Source organism: Lissotriton helveticus, chromosome 1_1, assembly GCF_964261635.1.
Source record: "Lissotriton helveticus chromosome 1_1, aLisHel1.1, whole genome shotgun sequence".
Classification (NCBI taxonomy): Eukaryota; Metazoa; Chordata; class Amphibia; order Caudata; family Salamandridae; genus Lissotriton; species Lissotriton helveticus.
In genome coordinates, this window is record NC_136057.1 from 1,107,737,153 (window position 1) to 1,107,756,795 (window position 19,643).

Here is a 19,643-nt window from a genome sequence, read left to right on the forward strand (position 1 = left end):
GTTTGGTAACAAACTTCTCAGCACATTAAACCCACACTGATACCAGTGTGGGATCTAATGAAAAATGTACTCAGAGGGCATCTTCGTGATGCCCCCTGAAAAAACGACCTAACTCTAGTGTCCTGACTGAATGGCTGATTGCCAGCTGCCACCACCAGATCTGTTTCTGGACCCCTGGGTCGAGAGCTTGCCACTCTCGGGGTCCTGAAACAAAGCACATCCTGGGACGAGGTGCCAAGCCTCCTCTCCCAGGATGGACAGGGTCCAAGCAACTGACATCCACCGGTTCGGTCGCCCTTTTTGGGCGGGAGTCTCGATGGGAAAACCAAGGTTAGGAAGAGAGGTGTGCCCACCTTTGCCAACCCCACCCCTCTGGTGGGGGAGGCGAGGTGAAGCACAACTCTCTGTACCCGCCATCTTGCAGATGGGGGATCCAGCTAACCAGAGTGAGGCTTATGCCCCCCCACAAGAGAGCGGCATGATAGGGGGTGTACCCACTCCAAGGAAGGGACCCATTGGTCCTGACCTGTACATACCTGTAACACCCCAAAATTTAGGGGCAACCCAGAACCTTGCCTCCTCAGACCAGAGCCGACAAGAGACCAGAACAAGGCCCGAAAGCTGTGCTGAGACCAGAAGAGGAGGACACCCACTGACTTGGGCCCATCCCTACCGGCCTGTCCCGACCTCAGACTCCTCCAGCAGAACCTTGGTGTGTCCTGCAGCAAGCATTCCACTTGCTAAAAAAACAACCAACTCTGACTCCGTCCGATTCCTGGAGTCATCATCACTCTGCTCCCGACGCCCCAAGCCGGAGTGACACAATACCGTAAGGAGGTCCCCCTGGCATTTCTAGCCTGGGTCCCAGTGACCCCTGAACCTCTAACAGCTCCTAAACCAAATCTGCAGCCAACAACTGGAAGGTCACCTCAACCGCGACAGAAGGCGACACTCTGATGGACTCCGTAACCGAAGGGTTCCAGAAAAACCAACCGCAACCATCCGACAGCTTGCGGTCAAAAGACGATGACTCCCAAAGATCCCATTCCCTTCTTCAGCCACTGACTGATTCCGAGGGATCCTCGACCAAATCTGCAGCATCAGTCAAGACCACATCCTACATCCGGCCGCCTCAGTGCCCTGGTGGTGTAGTTCTCTTGTTGGCCATTGTGCCACTCTAAGAGACCCTGTACCTTTACACACACACACACGCACACACGCACACACACACACACACACACTGCCAATGCAGGATACGTGATTTGGTGCAGAACTAAGTGAACAGTTGACGTGACCCACATCCCAGTGTGCCTTGCCTACAATCCACTGCCCTTGAAATGGTAAGCCACCCCTCTAGCTGGGTGCACTACACCAGTGGTGAGGGTGCAGGTGTATGAGCCCTGTACCCCTACAGGGTCTAAGTCAATTCTTAGCCATTGTAAGTGCAGTAATGCCATAAAGAGTATGTGGTATGGGAGTTTGTCATTACAAACTCCACAGCACCATAATGGCGTTACTGAAAACTGGAAAGTTTGGTAACAAACTTCTCAGCACAGTAAACCCACACTGATGCCAGTGCTGGCATCGACCCCAGGAGCTTTCAATTCCCAACCTGGTGGCCTGCTTGCTGCAGTCCCAAGCCCGCAACTGTGCTCAGCCGTTGGCTAACGTGTGGTCCCTGCACTCTACACCCGGTGCCTCTGTGCCACTGGCAGTCCAACTCGAGTGCCCATTTGACCAAATCCTACCCACGGACCCATACATCCAGTTCTGCCTTCTCAGGACTAAATGTGGCTCCTGAGTAATACTGTAAACCTGTACTGAGCTTGCAAAATGCATTATCTCCTTTTTGCTTCCCCAGGAAATGCACCAGTCTAGTATCTAGAGATACCTGGCTGCGTAAGAAAAGTAATTGAAAAGTAATTCTGACTAGTTGCAAATACAAAGTAAATTATTCTGTAACCAATTCATTGCATTCAAACAGTATTAAACTGCTTATGCTGGTAAAGTATTGTTATACTTACCTGTACCAGGCCTGGCTTGGGTCTAGAAAATAAATATACCCAAATAATATTTGTATACAAAACAAATTGGTCAGAGTTCAGTCCTTGAGTGTGTACAATAAATGCTTAGCAATACCCTCTGATAAGGCCTTACTGCTCACCCACAGTACCACAAATAGAGAGTAAGGTACTATCTGCTTTAACCTCTGCCTACCTTTGGGGATCCACTGGACTCTGTGCACACTTGGTATAGTATAAACAGAAATATAGATCCACAATAGTATAGATCGCGCACATCTTTAAGTAATACATTTCTTTGATTTGAAAAAGGTAGGTGGTGCAGGTTGGTGAATCTTCCTGAGTATGAGGATGTAATACAATCTGAAAGCCCTGACCACACTGACTGAGTGGCGTCTCCAACTTGCACTCAAACAAAAAGTAATGTCCACTATTAAACAATTCCTTCTCAAAACACTTTAGTGAGTCCATGGAGCATTCATTTACTTGATGTCAATCTTAGTACGAACGTGAGTGATTATCATCACATGATACAATACAATTCATTTCACAATTTATTTTTATGCCCAATGCATTTCGGGCTGGGGCTCTTCATCAGGGGCTTCACTCTCCAACATGGTCAGCGACTGGCTGCCGCCCCCCCCCCAATCCGGCACCCAACACCCAGAAACGTGGACATGAGACCTCTTTACTTTTTGGAAGGCGGGGGCTAGTCCCCCGGCCGTATTTATTAAGATATGAAATTAAAAAAGGTTTTAATTGCATGGTCAACAATTTATACAAAAATCAGCAGGACATTAGATACAAATATCGTCAACAAGTTTGAGAGGCTAACCTTAACAAAACTCTAATACATGTTGTTTCCTAACCGAATCTAACATCCTCATCTTGATTTCTGTACATTTCTGGCCATATGGCAAGGTCGCTAACCGGTGTCAGGTCCTACAAGGTGCGCCTCACCTAGAGCTGTGCGCATGCGCAGTCGTGCCCCGGGAATTGCCCGGTCTACGCCGTGAACTCCATTTACCCACTAAAGGAGGGCCCTTACTCTGCGCCATCCGGTGACGTCATGAGTATACGCGCGCGGGGTGGCTACCAGCCTAAGGAAAGCGTGACTACTCCGACCCGCGCCCCTTTGAAGCATCAATTACCTTGCCCCTGGAGTTCTAGGAGTGGCCAATGGCCCCTCCCCCTGGGCGGGAACCTCCATAGGATGATGCCCGCCCCCTCAGACCTTAAATATGTGCTCACCGGTCATGACCTTACCGCATGCCCCATACCTAATAAATACGACGACCTATGGAAAAAAATTCTAAAGGACAGCTACACTGGCTAATAAATAACAGCATCAACGTAAAGCTACAAAGGGAAAAAAGGCCTAAACACAATTGGCATCAAAGCACTTCACACACAGTTCGCTAAAAGGGGAAAAATTCCTAAACAAAATTACATCATCAAAATATACCGTCCAGATAAAGTTCAAGTACGCATGTAAGACATGTTAACAGTATGCTAGCAAAATTACGCTCAAACCAGACATAGTGAAGCCACAGAAATTTTTGTTCCAGGGATGGTGGGTGGGAAAACAAAGAAGCCCCGAGCGCGGGGCACACCGTGCTGTGGGGGAGCGTCCAGGGACAAGGGGGTCTCCTGGGCGCTCCCCGCCTCTTTATTCCCAAGGAGCCAGGCGGGGTGGCAACGCCCACCCGCCCCACCCCTCCAGTAGCCCGTCCCCCCTGACCCAGACCTTCTACACTGGTATCCGGGTCAGGGAGGTCGCCGGCCAATCGGTGGTGGGTCGCGCCCAAGGGCCCGCCCCCACCACCGAGAGGCACAAAGGGGGAAGGGGGGAAGCGGTCGCCGCGCCGCCATGCGGGCGGGGGGGCCGAGGGCCCCCCATTTTCACATGGTCAGCGACTGGCTGCCGCCCCCCCCCCAATCCGGCACCCAACACCCAGAAACATGGACATGAGACCTCTTTACTTTTTGGAAGGCGGGGGCTAGTCCCCCGGCCGTATTTATTAAGATATGAAATTAAAAAAGGTTTTAATTGCATGGTCAACAATTTATACAAAAATCAGCAGGACATTAGATACAAATATCGTCAACAAGTTTGAGAGGCTAACCTTAACAAAACTCTAATACATGTTGTTTCCTAACCGAATCTAACATCCTCATCTTGATTTCTGTACATTTCTGGCCATATGGCAAGGTCGCTAACCGGTGTCAGGTCCTACAAGCTGCGCCTCACCTAGAGCTGTGCGCATGCGCAGTCGTGCCCCGGGAATTGCCCGGTCTACGCCGTGAACTCCATTTACCCACTAAAGGAGGGCCCTTACTCTGCGCCATCCGGTGACGTCATGAGTATACGCGCGCGGGGTGGCTACCAGCCTAAGGAAAGCGTGACTACTCCGACCCGCGCCCCTTTGAAGCATCAATTACCTTGCCCCTGGAGTTCTAGGAGTGGCCAATGGCCCCTCCCCCTGGGCGGGAACCTCCATAGGATGATGCCCGCCCCCTCAGACCTTAAATATGTGCTCACCGGTCATGACCTTACCGCCACAGGCCAGCATTGTTAACCGACGATCTGGCCTCCCCCCTCTAGACCCACCTCAGGAACGCGCCTGTTTGGCAAATCCCTCCAACCAGGCCCAGATATTGTCAGACCACAAGACATTCCCCGCTCCATTCAAGTGAACTCCATCCCCCAAGTAATACCGTTCACCCCAGATACACCCATGAGGTATCGTCTGCAGCAGGGGGGCTCGAAACAGCTTGTCCAATTGTGTGTTGATCCTCTTTACCGAGTGATTCAACGCCCTGACCGAATCCCCCCCCCTGCCACTGCCATCGAGGTATGAGTTGCGACCATACTACCGTGCAACCCGGGCAGGTCCTGGCCATCCACCCCGCAGTTGAGATAATCTCTTCAATCAGAATGCGCCTCCCCAGTTTGGCCAAATCATTCTCCCCCAGGTGAAGTATCACCACTGACGGGGGGAATTGCCGGCGCGCTAACAGCCCCTGGAAGAAGTCCCTAAACTGGTTGAGACATAAACCCCCTCTCCCGAAGAATGAGATGTCAAACCCCAGTTGTGCAGCCCTTTTTTTACGGTCACCTGAAATAAAAACACATTCGGCCCGTCTCACATAGGAGTGACCCACAATCCAAACAATTTTCCTGAGTTTATCCTGATTGTTGGTCCGCGCTGATGTAGGTCGTTGCTGCCCGACGGCAAATTCCTCCCCTGCGTAACAGGTCTGAGAAACTGCAAGAAAGCGGAACAAACCAGGCGTGAGTACCATCTTATCACAACATGTCAATTCGCACATATCGTTTGTAGCATTCTGAGGACCACCTCCCAATTTTCTTCACTCTCTCCACTGGGAGGCCCCCTGCCACCGCCTCTGTTGCTGCCCCAATTCTAAAGGAATGAGAGCCAAACTCTTTAGGGTCAAGACCTGTTTTTCTGACCACCAGCTCCAATACCCTCCTGAACTGGTACTTAGTCAAGGGCGTACCGTCGGCGTGACAGAGCAGTGCCCCGCCCGCCGCGCCCCCCAGCCGCCCATGAAATAATTCCACATGCCTCACTGGGCAGCAAGGGTTGGCAAGGGCCCGGTGGAGCACTATGGTGTGACCCCGTGACTCCTGGTCGGTCTTTGACTTCTGAATGGTCACCCACATGGTGTCCTCCTTTATCCTTACACCCGCCCTTTGTACGCCGCCCTGTAGGTCTGACTTGGACCCTGCCACTAGTTCACTAATTCTCAGTGCCCCATAGAATGCCAAGGAAAATGCTGCTTTGAAAAGAAGTACCTCACACTCCGAGCTACAAACACTGTCCAGCGCGCCCAGTAAAGCCGTCAGCCGTGTTAGCCCGATGGGCCTTCTCTTATCTTTATGATGACCTTGTAAACGGCGCCAACCCCTCAAAGCCTTGCGCACCATAAAGGTGTTAGTGGGATCACGCATGCCCCTAGCTTGAGCAAAGAATGATACCGCTGCCCTATGCCTGTTCGCCGCTGCCACTGAGCGTCCTTCCTTATGCATCCATTCTAAATAGGCCGCAAAGCCGTCTTCCTGCGCCCATAGCCCCTCCCATTGCTGACCCAAGAAAGCACAGTAAGACAAAAACGCCCCTTCATAAGCCGTCTTGGTCCTGGGGGCTAAGCTAGCAACCACGAGGTCCTGTAATCTGGGGCACCAATCTGCCAAAGCACTGCTGGGAAGTGCGCTGGCGAGGGGTCTGCTGTAGGAAGATGTTCCCTGAAAACCTGCATTTTGAAGCGAGAGAGGGAGTCAGCTGCATTGTTGAGAATACCAGGGACATGCTTGGCCTTAAAAACTACATTCCATCTTAAGCACTGCAACACAATTTCTTTTATCAGACGAAGTATGAAAGGACATCGTGCCCCCTGTTGGTTTATACATTCCACTACTGTCATGTTGTCTGACCAAAACACCACTGATTGATTACATAGGTGTTCGGGCCAGACCTTCAATGCCACCCTTATTGGGAAGAGTTCCAGGAAGCCAATATTAGTGGTCAGACCCCATGTTCTCCATACTTCCGGCCACCGTTGAGCGACCCACTTGTTCCCTAGGATGGCGCCGAAGCCCACACTACCAGCAGCGTCCGTCCATAGGCCCAACTCTGCTGATGTTGCGGGAGGGCCGGGCCAGACCACCCTGCCATTAAAATCCTCCAGGAATGCCATCCATATAAGCATATCCTGGCGAATCTCAGATGACAGCCTAGTGCGGTGATGTTTCTCCCTTAGCCCTTTCATTGCTTGGGCGATGGAGCGAGAGAAAGGACGAGCCATAGGGATGACCCTCAGTGCGAAGTTCAGTTGCCCTACCACCTCTTGTAATTGCTGCAAGGTGACCTTATCTTTGCGTAGGCATAAACGTAGCGCTGATCTGAATTTGTCCACTTTGTCCCTGGGCAATCTGAAACATCCCTCCACTGAATCAATCTCAATGCCGAGAAATTCCAAGCAGGTGGTCGGGCCAACAGTCTTCCCGGGCGCAAGCGGGACACCAAAAGCCCGCATGAGCACGCAAAATTCCTGCAATGCCCATGCACACTCCTGAGATCCCGCCGTACCCAGGAAGAGAAAATCATCTAAATAATGCATGACCTGCTGGTGGCCCGTCGCTTGTCTCATGGCCCATTCAAGAAAAAAAGCTAAACATCTCAAAGTATGCACATGATATAGAACATCCCATGGGCATGCATTTATCCATGTAGAACCTGTCCCCAAACGTAAAACCTAGGAGATGTTGATCCGCTGGGTGTACCGGGAGGAGACGGAAGGCTGATTCAATGTCTGACTTTGCCATCAACGCCCCGGGCCCCATGGCCTGCAATAAGTTAACTGCCTGGTCAAAAGAGGCGTACTTAACACTACAAATACCCTCCTCAATGGCATCATTCAGTGACGCGCCTCTAGGTGCTGACAGGTTGTGGATCAATCTGAATTGCCCCTTCTCTTTTTTGGGAATGACTCCTAATGGTGAACACACAAAATTGGGTACAGGCACCTCGGTAAAAGGGCCAGCTATCCTGCCTAAAGATAACTCCTTCTCAATTTTTGCAGCCACCACTGCTGGGTTGTGTTTTAAAGAAGCCCCGAGCGCGGGGCACACCGTGCTGTGGGGGAGCGTCCAGGGACAAGGGGGTCTCCTGGGCGCTCCCCGCCTCTTTATTCCCAAGGAGCCAGGCGGGGTGGCAACGCCCCCCCGCCCCACCCCTCCAGTAGCCCGTCCCCCCTGACCCGGACCTTCTACACTGGTATCCGGGTCAGGGAGGTCGCCGGCCAATCGGTGGTGGGTCGCGCCCAAGGGCCCGCCCCCACCACCGAGAGGCACAAAGGGGGAAGGGGGGAAGCGGTCGACGCGCCGCCATGCGGGCGGGGGGCCGAGGGCCTCCCCTTTTCATACAGAAGAAACTCAAGCTTAGTACCCAAAACATGGCAAACCTGCCAGAGTATTACATGGATGTAACAAATACCATGTATAACCGTAAGAAGTGAATTAGTAACATCGGTGGGTATTGGTCATAAAGAACCTTAATTCCCAAACACATGAAAACTAAGATGCTTGGTCCGAAAAGTATAAAAAAAAAAGCCAGTGAGGTAGATCACAAAATTCTCTCCAATAAAGAACTGGATGGTACACCACGTTCCCGATAGTCTAGTTTTCTAACTAATAGTTAAGCGTGCGTTAATAAAGCATAATAAAAGGTGTAGTCAAGTTCAAACATAGAGATTTAGGAATGCGTTAAATCGTGATAATACATGGGGAATGCAATAAAGCTGTGATTCAAAACGTGAATAGTGAAGGAAAGCTGTGAACCGCATAACGTACAACCTTACAGAACGCCTTTTTTTTAACGTGTATTCTGTTCGGCGGTGAATCACTGTAAAAGCGGTTAAACAAAAGTGACAACTAATCTAGGCCGCGAGTTATAAACGCATCTCATACTGAGCGCTTGTTGTAAAGTAAACCGGATTTACCCGAGCTGAAATTGTGCCCGTGTTAACAACCATTCTCGGTGTGAACGCTAGTGGAAAGTGGAAGTCCCATAAGGTTTACAAACGATGAACCCGGAAGGAAAAAGAAGATAGTATATACAGAGCTAGCTTCCTCATTCAGTGCTCAGCAAAAAAAAAATACACTTGATAAAACTGTTTTCCTCATAATGTCTCCACAGTGATGGAAAATACAGTGTTACCTGACCTGATCATGATATGATTAATTTCAACCTCCTGTCCCTTCTCCAGCAATGTCTACAGCCACAATCCAAACCAAACAACTGCTAAAGCATGGAAACAAGAAGGATCCTCCCAGCTCTTATGTTCAACTCAGCTCTTTTTTGTCTAACAACCTGATCATTTAAGTTCAACACTTCACTTCCTAACCACTGGCTGTTTTTGATATCATTAATCTCAAACGGTAAACTGACAAACTGCCCTGCGCTGTAAAAGGTGCCCATCAGTTTACATATTTGCCCCTAACTATACAGGCTTGCAGTAACTTTGTGCCAAAATATTTCAGGGTTCTTTCATTGTAGTCTTTTGTGTAGTGGATAAACTCCGTTGTCTTTCTTGTATATAAGCTCTCTGCTTTTATGCGTCATCCACATCTGATAAAGGCAAGCAAATGCAGAAAGAAAAAAGAAATCTCTTTAGGAAACTGTACACTATATGAAAACAGAGGTATAAAGGTGGTGCATTTAATTTAAAGAAACAAATTCTTTCATAAAATGAAATACAAAATTGAAATGGAGAAGGGAACCATGTGACATGTCGAATTAGAAGATTGGTGATTAGTAAACTAAATATAAAAGACAACCTTAATTAACATATCTCATTAAAATATATGATACTGGCAGCCAAAAGAAGGCAATCTATTCCATTTTGAAGAAAGTGCTTTTAAGTTGGCTCTAAATACATTTATTTAGATATAATTCAGAGAGCAATCCTGACCTGGTATAAGAAATCTAATTTGTCAAGGGATGCATATTAAAAGTGAAACCATTTAGCCTTGAGAAAGCAACTGTCATTGTGAAACATGTCTACTGGATAACGCATTGGTAGTAGGGGCCAGATGTATCAAGCAAATTCGTATTCGCCAAGGCCGAAATTCGAATTTGCTAAATGGAATGTATGAAGCAAAATCTGGTGCAAAATAAGGAATCGCAAATTTTGCGATTCCTTATTTTGCAATTGCATTTAAGGAATTGCAAATTTTGCGATTCCTTAAATGCAATGTATGTAGCAAAAAAAAAATCGCAAAATGCCCTAAAGGAATCGCAAATTACCACCAACTTCTAGTTGGTGGTAAGTTGCGAATTCCTTGAAAAATGCACATTTTTACATTTTTCTAAGTGCCATGTGACACACATACATGCCCTTAGGGCATGTATGTGCGCCACATGTGCACCCATTCATATTTCAGGGGTGCAACAGGGTGTCCTTTGGACACCCCTGCACCCTTGAAATTATTCTCAATTTGCGATTAGCAAATTGCGGAATCGCAAATTGAGAATAACTTCCCATTCATTCCTATGGGCCTCCTGGGCCATAGAAATGAACGGGAAATTATTCCTTAATTAAGGAATTTTAAGAATTCGCATTAGCGCTTACTGCCGTCTTCCGCGCCTCGGGGCGATGTCCAGGCTCAAGGTCAATTGGGATAAGTCTGGCGTGTATTCCTTTGATGCTGCCACACCGGAATGTGCAATTACCATCCAGGGTGAAGGGTTTGGTTGGTATCCAACCACGTTCCGCTACCTTGGAATATATGTGTATAGAAGCCTCACGGATGTGTTGGAGTGTAATTAAGTACGGGCAATCTCCTCTCTACAGGCGCAGATGTCTTTTTGGAAGACTCTTCCTCTGAATGTGCCCAGCCGAGTCACTTTGACGAAGATGATAGTGCTGCCCAGATTACTGTATTTCTATGCTAAACTCCCGGGCTAATTCTCCATGCGCATATTTCGTGAACTAGAGACCTCAGTCCGGAACCTGATGTGGAATGCGGGAAGGCCCCGAGTGGCTCTGAGGACGCTTTATGCCTCTACAGAGGCTGGGGGCCTGGTGGTCCCCAATCAGGAGCTTTACTATCGAGCAGCGCAGCTGCAGTGGGCAACCAGCTGGCTGAGCGGGGAAAAACCTGGGAGATACAGCCACAGATACCACTATCATGACGCTCACACAAATACACACACTGTTCCACACTTTGGCCAAAACCCGCTGCCCAACACAGTTGCACTTAGCTGTAGCCTGTAAGTGCTATACGAGAAGCTTGAAGCTCACTAGCTCCACGAGGCCGTGTGCTCCAAACCTACCACTGTTGGGGACGCCCAGGGACAATGGTGTGCTCACAGTGGCGGCACTGAGTAGCTGGGCGCAGGCTGGAGTGGACACTGTAGGAGATCTATATGCCGAGGGGGTATTGGTCCCTTTTGAAAACGCTAGCCGCAGGACAGTTTTTGCTACACGCAACACTCATACGCACACTAACACAGGCCTGGGGTGACCTTTCTGAAGAGCTGCCAATCCATTTGCTGATACAATACTTGCATGTTATGGGGAACGGGTCCCAGGTGGTGCATTGGCTAGCACAGGCCCTCCACATCCACACACAATTTTCTTCCCAGCGCCTGCGGGACAGGTGGGCGGAGGACAGGGAACGGGAATGGACTGATAAAGAATGGGCGGTGGTATTGGCTGGCGCAACAAATATACCACGCAACTCCAGCTTTAAAATAATTCAATTCTACATCATACACCGTGCATATTTGTCTCCGGACAAGATCAATCGCTACTTCGGGCTCACCGCGTCTGCATGCCCGAGATGTGGGCTAATCGATGAAGATTTTTTTGCACATGCTCTGGTCCTGCCCCTCACTACACGACTACTGATGCGTGTTGTCTGTCTCCTTGGCTGCAGGTGTGGGTAGGGAACTGCAACACACATGGGAAACATGCATACTAGGTCTCTACAAACGGACGAAGCTGACAAAAGTTCCCACTAGATTCTGGGACCTCGGTTTGATAACGGCGAAAAGGCTAATCACTAAACGCTGGGAAAACAGCGAGTCCCCACAGGCGGCACATTGGCGCAGCTCTTTTGATAATTGGGCAAGAGCAGAAAGCATAACCTTGCACAGGGAAGAAATGGCGGGACTCCGCACATATCCCATAGCACAGACCTGGTATGATACCTTGGCCGCCTTTCACCAGGCATGCCTTCAATGCGGAATCACTTAGACACACCCCCTCTGACCCAGCCCCCGACCGTGACACTAGCATAAGACGTGGTCCAGTACTATCGTCCTGCGTCTGAATCCCAACAAGGGGAAAAGGCCTTGTCGGAGCAAACTAGACATACCCACACATTGCAGCCCGATGGCATGGCTCCTAACGTACTGGAGTCCCGCTGCGGACGTGGAGGCCGCTGTTGTCCCTTCGCGTCTCCCCGCCGCCCCCCTGCCCCGCCCCCCCTCGGACCACGCCACCTGCATATCCCCCTGTCTCCCAGAAAAGCCACACTGCGCATTAGCCCTGATACTGCTGGACCTGTCTGCCGCATTCGACACGGTCAACCACAAGACTTTGCTGGAGAGACTCGGAGAGGCCGGTGTGGACGGCACAGCCCTGCTGTGGCTTCATTCCTACCTGAAGGACAGGAGACAGGCGGTATCCCTTCCCCCATTTCAATCGGAATTTGCAGCCGTGCCCCAGGGGGTTCCCCAGGGGTCCTCCATCAGCCCCATTCTTTTTAACGTGTATCTCAAGCCTTTGATCACGCTTATAAAGTCCCACAGGATAAAAACCATCAATTATGCTGACGACACCCAGCTCATTCTCTCTTGGGAAGGTGAAGACTCTATTCCCTTAACATCCTTCCATGATTGCCTACGAGAGACGGCTGGGTGGCTGCATAACAACTCCCTACAATTCAACTCTTCCAAAACCGAGGTATTGTTCTGTGCTGGAAATAGAATTCCTCGTCCGTTCCCGAGCGATTTTTGGCCTTTGGAAATACCGGATAAACCACAGCCAGTAACCTCGGTCCGTAACCTTGGGGTTATGCTCAATAACAAGCTGAGCATGGAAACTCAAGTTACAAAAACAGTGGGGACTTGTTCTGCTTTGCTGCGTTCTCTGCGCAAAATTATGCCACTCCTACCCGCACATGCCCGAGTAACGATAGTCAGGTGCACTATTCTTAGTCGCCTTGACTACTGTAACGCGATGTTACTCGAGTCTCCAACCGTGTTGCTGGATCGGCTGCAAAGAATTCAGTCGGCGGCTGCCAAACTAGCCCTCGGCTGGACCAGGAGATCCTCGGCCACAGCAGCCCTAGCTGAGCTACACTGGCTACCACTGAAGCAGCGGGTGGCATTCAAAGCCCTCTGCCTGGTCTTCAAAGCTTTGCATGGACTCGGACCTAAACCTCTGCAAGCCTTGTTCTCTTGGTATACCCCCAACAGGACCCTGCGTTCTACATCTGCCTGTCTTGTAAAAGTGCCGAACTACTATAAAGTTAGAATCGGGGGCAGATCTTTCCAAATCGCAGCGGCTAAACTCTGGAACAGTCTGCCCATTGATATTCGCCAAATTTCCCACCTCCTCCCTTTCAGGAAACGCATTAAGACTTGGCTCTTTCCTTAAACCCTCCCCCTATCCCTCGTTACGATTTGCCTCAGTTAAGAGTTTTCTTCAGCGCCAGGAAACCTGCAAGGTGTCAGCAGCGCTTTATAAATTCTTTAAATAAATAAATAAATACATTAGCGATAGCACAGCACTAACAACCAGCCTCTCTTTTGTTTATTTTCTTTTGATTTTCAACATTTTATGATGTCATCGTTTATCATGTTATTGTTAAAGTTTCGAAGAACAGTTATAATGTTCTGAATATCGTATAACACGAACACTCCTTTGGGCCCGTCCCGATGACTATATGAATGGATTCTGTTGTATTGTTGCTATAGCTAGATGGAGGTGCATATTCTTAGAGGCACAGGACTGAGAACACGCCTTTGTAACGGAATCCACGGCTGCTGGCACACATGACTATATGAATCGCGATGCCATATATACCCCGCACTTTTCTTGTTTCATGTGTCCTCAGAGCCTCCCGGCACCTTCGATAATGTGGCATTGATTTATTTCGGATGGTGTTTTCCTTATTATTTTTATGTAAACCCGCCATTTCTTGGAAAACTGACTTATAGGTATAAGTGCCTTAGGCTACACACTTGATTTGTAAACGACGGAAAGCAAGTAATGTCATCACAGAAAACTGTTGTTGCTAAAGTATATATTTGTATGATCGAGACTTGTTAAGATATGTCTACATTGAAAATACTTTGATATGTTATGCAATCCAAATAAGAAATGCAATAAAAGATATTCAAACAAAAAAGGAATTTTAAGAAATCGCTAAAATATAGCGAATTTCTACATACATCCCAATTTGCAATTCCCAAATAGCGATTTCTAAAAAATCGCTATTTGGGAAGAGTAAATGATGGTAATGATACGTCTGCCCCTAAAACAAGTTGGGAACTGATATACGAAAAGTGCTGAGGTTATTAGCCCACATAAAGAAATTAAAAGATGTCTTCGAACCTATGTTAGAAAATCAGGCCAATGATGACCTCTTAAAACTTCCATCAATTTCAGACAGCTGGTTGGCCGACACCAGAGCTTTAGTATCTCAAATCAAACTAAATATCTTGGGAAATGCAATGGAAAAAGACAAATAATCTTAACAAACTCACACTCTAGATTCTATGGAGCATCAGTCAGATAGGCTAAAGGTCTTCGCTACTTATGGCATATCTATAAAGTTACTTGCCTAAATAATAAACTTCACGAGACAATTGCTGAATTTTGAAATTGAAATGTTCAAACTCTAAAATCATCTACCCTTAAGAACAGTATGACTTCCTAGCAGATTGGTGTATCTGTAAAATCAAAGATGCAAAACCTATGAAGTACTTGAAACTCAACTCAAACATTTCCTGGACTTTTCAATGCATTCCTTGATGTAGATTACTCTCCTACAACACTATCTGTGGATCATTTGGCCAGCCTCACAAAGCATATGTCATATTAGAAATGCTGACAATAGCACCCTTGCACTGACCATCACGTAATTTATAATCATCCTTATCTCTTTGGCAAACTTATAGAAAGAGCTGCTGCGTACAATAATCAGCAAACATAGCACAAAATAGTCTACTCTCTTAAAGCCAAACTGGATTAGCCCTTGGCTGGAGAATAAAATGTGCACTGCTTGTATCAAGACTACAATGGGCTCAAATGAAGTAGCAGAATTTCTGCTATTGCATAGGTTTGCCAATTTTGGTATCGCCCATCATCCTCCTGTGCTGCAGAGAATCGATAACACAGGAATACAAAACACCATCCTTCACTAGAACATCTTCTTCCTCTCTAGGAGATCCCTCCAACTCATGGTTCCACGGTCACTACCTACTTTTTAGCATCGACCTTGACCTAACATTGGAGCTCAACTATTAATTCAGCCTCAACTCCTAGTTACACTGAAGACATGCAAATGTTACCAAAACTTGAGAACTTATCTGACCTTCATTCTTTGCCCTCAGCCAATGCATCCTAGATGTGTACCATTGGAAATTAATGAAGGGCTTCAAGCTCAACACTTAACACAATTGAATACTAGCCAGTGGTAAATTGACTATCTTCCACCCTACCACCATCCGGCCCAAATGTCTTGTGTCACTGCCTAATTAAGGAATCTAGTCATAATTACAGGTGTAAACCTCTCACTGATTTCTCAAGTTAATCATGTTGCAAGTTGTTCCTTTTACTCGCCTACATTAAGTTTTCTGTTATGGAAATTTCCCTCAGTGACGCATTTCACCATCAGCCTAGTACTCTCCCTCCAACACTGTGCCAATAGCATGCAGCTGTTAGTATCCTGCCGTGTGATTAAATACTACAGATAGTTCCAGAATGCAGCTAAAAGACCTCTTCTTAACCTATGTGTTACAACTTGCATTTCACATCCTCTTAAGTTTCTACAGTGGATTCCTGTGACTAGTCATATCGCTTTCAAAGTGATGTGCTTCCATCCTTTTTCTTTCCACAACTTGGGGCCCTCTCTTTAATTCAGCACAAATTCTGGGACTACCAAAAAACTAAAACATTTCCATCAAATTTAGCTGTATTCTTGACCAACTCTTCCTTCAAAAAAATATCACACCATTAGATTTTCATTCTCACTTCAAACAGTTAAGATCTAGAGCTCACTCCCTGCTAGGATAATATACAGCTATGTTTAACTGTGGAAAACATTAAAAATCTCTCTCTTCCCATGCACATAGTTAATTCCTAAATAAAAGGTTAGGTTTGAGTTTGCACGGCTCCGTCTAGCCATATACTTTTCTGGACTTCAGACTCTTGTGCAGCACCACCGCTCGTGCATATCTATACACCTCATCCAACACCGCCCTTAGAGGTGTAGTTACATTCATCCCCTTGTTCAACCAAGCACTCAGCAACCTGATGCATATCGGAGTGCTCTGCGACTTAGTCGGGATTATGATACACTATATAAATACTACAATATTGTATACTACAATACAGGTTGTCGTATGTTTTTCAGGGATTATGTCTGCTCGAAAGCTAAAAGTAGAGCACGAGTCAGTCTTGTGACAATAATTCCTTGGATATTGAGGTGGTTGATATCTCCTAAGTGGTCTATGATAAAAAGTGGGAGCTCTCACTGGAGATTAAAGTAGTGGCTATGCAAATCATTCTGGAATTGAACAATTAAGGTTTGTTGATTCTACTGATGTAATTTCTTTGTAAATTGAAAAGGAATGACTAGAACTTAATGCTACTAAGCTATACAATACAGAGAGGAGATGAAGATTAAAGTATGTCTTGATCACGTCTCTAACATGCAAAGACCTAGTAGTAGTGGCAATTTCTCTCATTTGCATGACATAGAAAGGTCTTCAAAACTAGAGTATTATTCACCAGTTATTCTCTGCAAGAACCCCTATGCATATTGTACGTATAAGAGGACATCTGAGTAAGTCGAGCACTATTCACAGCCATGTTTATGAGTTTGGACTAAGCGTGACACATCTTCAGGAAGTCAGGGATATTTATTAGTGACATTTGAAACTCTGCTAAGTGTAGGCTGGTCAGGTGTCCTGCATTTGCTGGGACATTTCGAGTTTTTTTTAACCATCTGTCCTGGCAAATTTCATTAAATTTTGGATATGTCTGAGATTTCAGAGAGATTTGACTAACAACACAGGCAGGGACGTTTTCATATGTTCCAAAGTAAGAATTAATTAGCAGCCCATATCAGAAGGCAATTTAGTTAACTCAGATTACACTTTATGTAAAAGTCGCATTTAAACCCCTTAGTGCCTCTTTGTCTGTGTTTTCTGGGTTGGTGAGTTCTGCCAAGTCATTTTGTGCCCCTAGGTTGATATTAAAATGTTATCCTTCTAGGTTCTTTGTGGAATGTCTTGGTTTTTGGTTCTCAAACTCTGGTCACCATAGCTAAATGGCATAGCCAGAGAACACACAAAGAAGGAGGTAATACGAAGGCTCATCACATGAAAGAGCCAAAACCTATGTAATGCAAAGTTACACGAAAATTAAAAAACAAGTGAGTCACAAGTATCATTTGTAGTTGGAATGGCTAGGAGCTTACTTGAATGTAGTTGAAAGATTGGGCAGTACTGTCTTTGGCATTGCCATTTCTAAGCCTTTAGGGTATGCTGTCGATCTTATCCCCTCCACTCCCCTCAGCCCAAATACTTTGTGGTGTACTACTAAATAGCAATAGGTATGCTGAGTAAACATCAACGTTTGACCTTATGCCAATTGATGACTATGTGATGGCTATTTTTTGTTCATGATTTGTATGATAAAGTTGGTAAAAAAAAATACAAGAACTTAATTTTTGATCAGCTAAGCTTTCAAAACCATGTGTATGATTTTATAACATCATTAGTTTGAACAAGTTTTGTTTTCCTTTTTTCTTTCACAAAGGACTGTCATGATTCAGAAGGATCACGCCATGAACTTTTGAGGGACAGTGCTGTGAATTCTATGATTTCTGCTGTGTCTATTACAGTTAGGCCAAATTCTACCCTTATTGATTTTGATGATCAACTCACCTCATGTAAGTACACTTGATGGCATTTACTTGAAAACCACCGCAACATTCAATCTTCAAAAAGCTAAATGGATATCCTTTAGAAATGTTAATTCTCAGATTGGACCCTTCATGGTGACAGGGTGCATGCGGAAACTCCACATTTTATGGAATGCTTTTGCCAAGTCTTTAGATAATGTCTCTGAACGGATGCACACAAATCACAATAGAATGCTTTTATTCAGGAAGTAATATAGCACTAAAAAATGAAAATAAATAATGTTTCAATAAAATCCTATAAAGTCTACACATTTTAAAACCAACCATCAAGCTGTCGAAAAGATAGTGAATGTTTACTAAAAGTATGTTCAATTAAATATTGTTGTGCAGTGATGGTAAAATGTCAATCCAATCTAAACTTGTCATCAATAATGGCATTCAATTATATAAACAAAATAAATAGGAACGTGAAAAACATTCAACCACGTTTAAAGCACATAACACTGTAGAACATAGAATGAGACACAACAGTAAGCCACAAATAATGGCACAGCAGAGAGCGCAACATAACACACCCAAAGGCACTGCATCATACAAGGCAATGTGACATGAGACATAAAAGTAGATACACATATAATTAAAGGATAATATGCCATACTACACATGACAAGAGTATATGAAGCAAAGTTTTTAGGATAAAGTAGAAAAATGCCAAGTTCAACAAACACCTCCTTAAGAGTCAACAAATTATTTTTCATTACATTGCATATGCCATGGCTGAACATATCATGCAACCACATAGAATGTAAATATAGTTCTAAATTACAAACACATCTGAGCAACAAATCACATAAGCTAGTACAATAAGACATGTTAAATGAAATGGCATAAAATAACTAAAAACAAATGAGATCATAGTTCTGAATATTACATCGTATCCACAGTATAAAGCAAGACATGCCATAACACAATATGGATTGTGAATTAATATTACATTGGCTTATTAACAATACCATTCCATAGTATTTTAGAATTAGGTGTATGTTTTATTAAATTATTTTAATTTTCACTGGTTATTTGTACCACATAACATGTTATGTGTTTTTCTTAAATTTTCTGTGAAAGTATTTGTATGTTAACAGCTTACTTACAACTATGTGACTGCTTGAGGTCATCAATTACTAGAAACTTAACTCAATTTAAACAAAAGGTCCTTGTATAAATGGACATCCAGGCTATAATATTCATTCTCCAGGACCCTTATGCTGATAGATGCCCTTAGTCAATTTATGTGCACTAAAAATGTTTCTGAAAAATTAGATGGTTATTTGAAAGCATATGACCCATACCCCAATAGTCATGCGGTGTAAACAGGAAACATTGTGGAATATATTGCATCTTACAAAGGTTTAGAGAAATTAAATTGGTAAAATGCTGAGAAGGCAGCACTCAGTGTTCCTGAAGTTAAAGTACCTGCTTCAGTTCATCTATTTTCCAAGAAGGCCTGCGGAGGAAGTCAAGATGTAGCTAAAAATTAATAGATTCGGAAGCAAAGCTTCTGGCAGCCTGTAGGTGGTTCCCGACAATGACTAAACGTGCACAGCTCATATATTTGAACGATTGTGTTGCAATTTTCACTGATCAGGCTCTTTTTTTTGCCTGTATTTTATTTAGCTACAAAGGGAAAACCTGTTGCCCTGCGAAGGATTCACTTCCCCTCCATCACACAAAAGGGGCCTGATGTAGGTGGCTAATTAACGGTCGGTAAACCCGAAATTCGGTACATTTCAGGCTTACCGACCGGTATTGAGCCATTTCCGATGTAGGTGATGATTCGGTAAATACAGAATCGGTATTTACCGATTATGTATTTACCGATTCGGTAAATGGTATGTAGGAAGCACATTTGAGAGTGCTTATGTACTTTAAGA

General features: G+C 45.6%; 1 protein-coding gene across 3 annotated transcripts in view; it reads left to right on the forward strand.

Moving 5' to 3' along the window:
* LOC144821473 (uncharacterized) overlaps positions 1-19,643 on the forward strand; it is a 616,628-nt gene that overhangs the window by 537,617 nt on the left and 59,368 nt on the right. For all 3 annotated transcript variants that reach the window (XM_078678562.1, XM_078678582.1, XM_078678572.1), the window contains one exon: positions 17,607-17,739. In XM_078678562.1, coding sequence (XP_078534688.1) covers positions 17,607-17,739 — 133 coding nt within the window. The remainder of the gene's footprint in view (positions 1-17,606; positions 17,740-19,643) is intronic.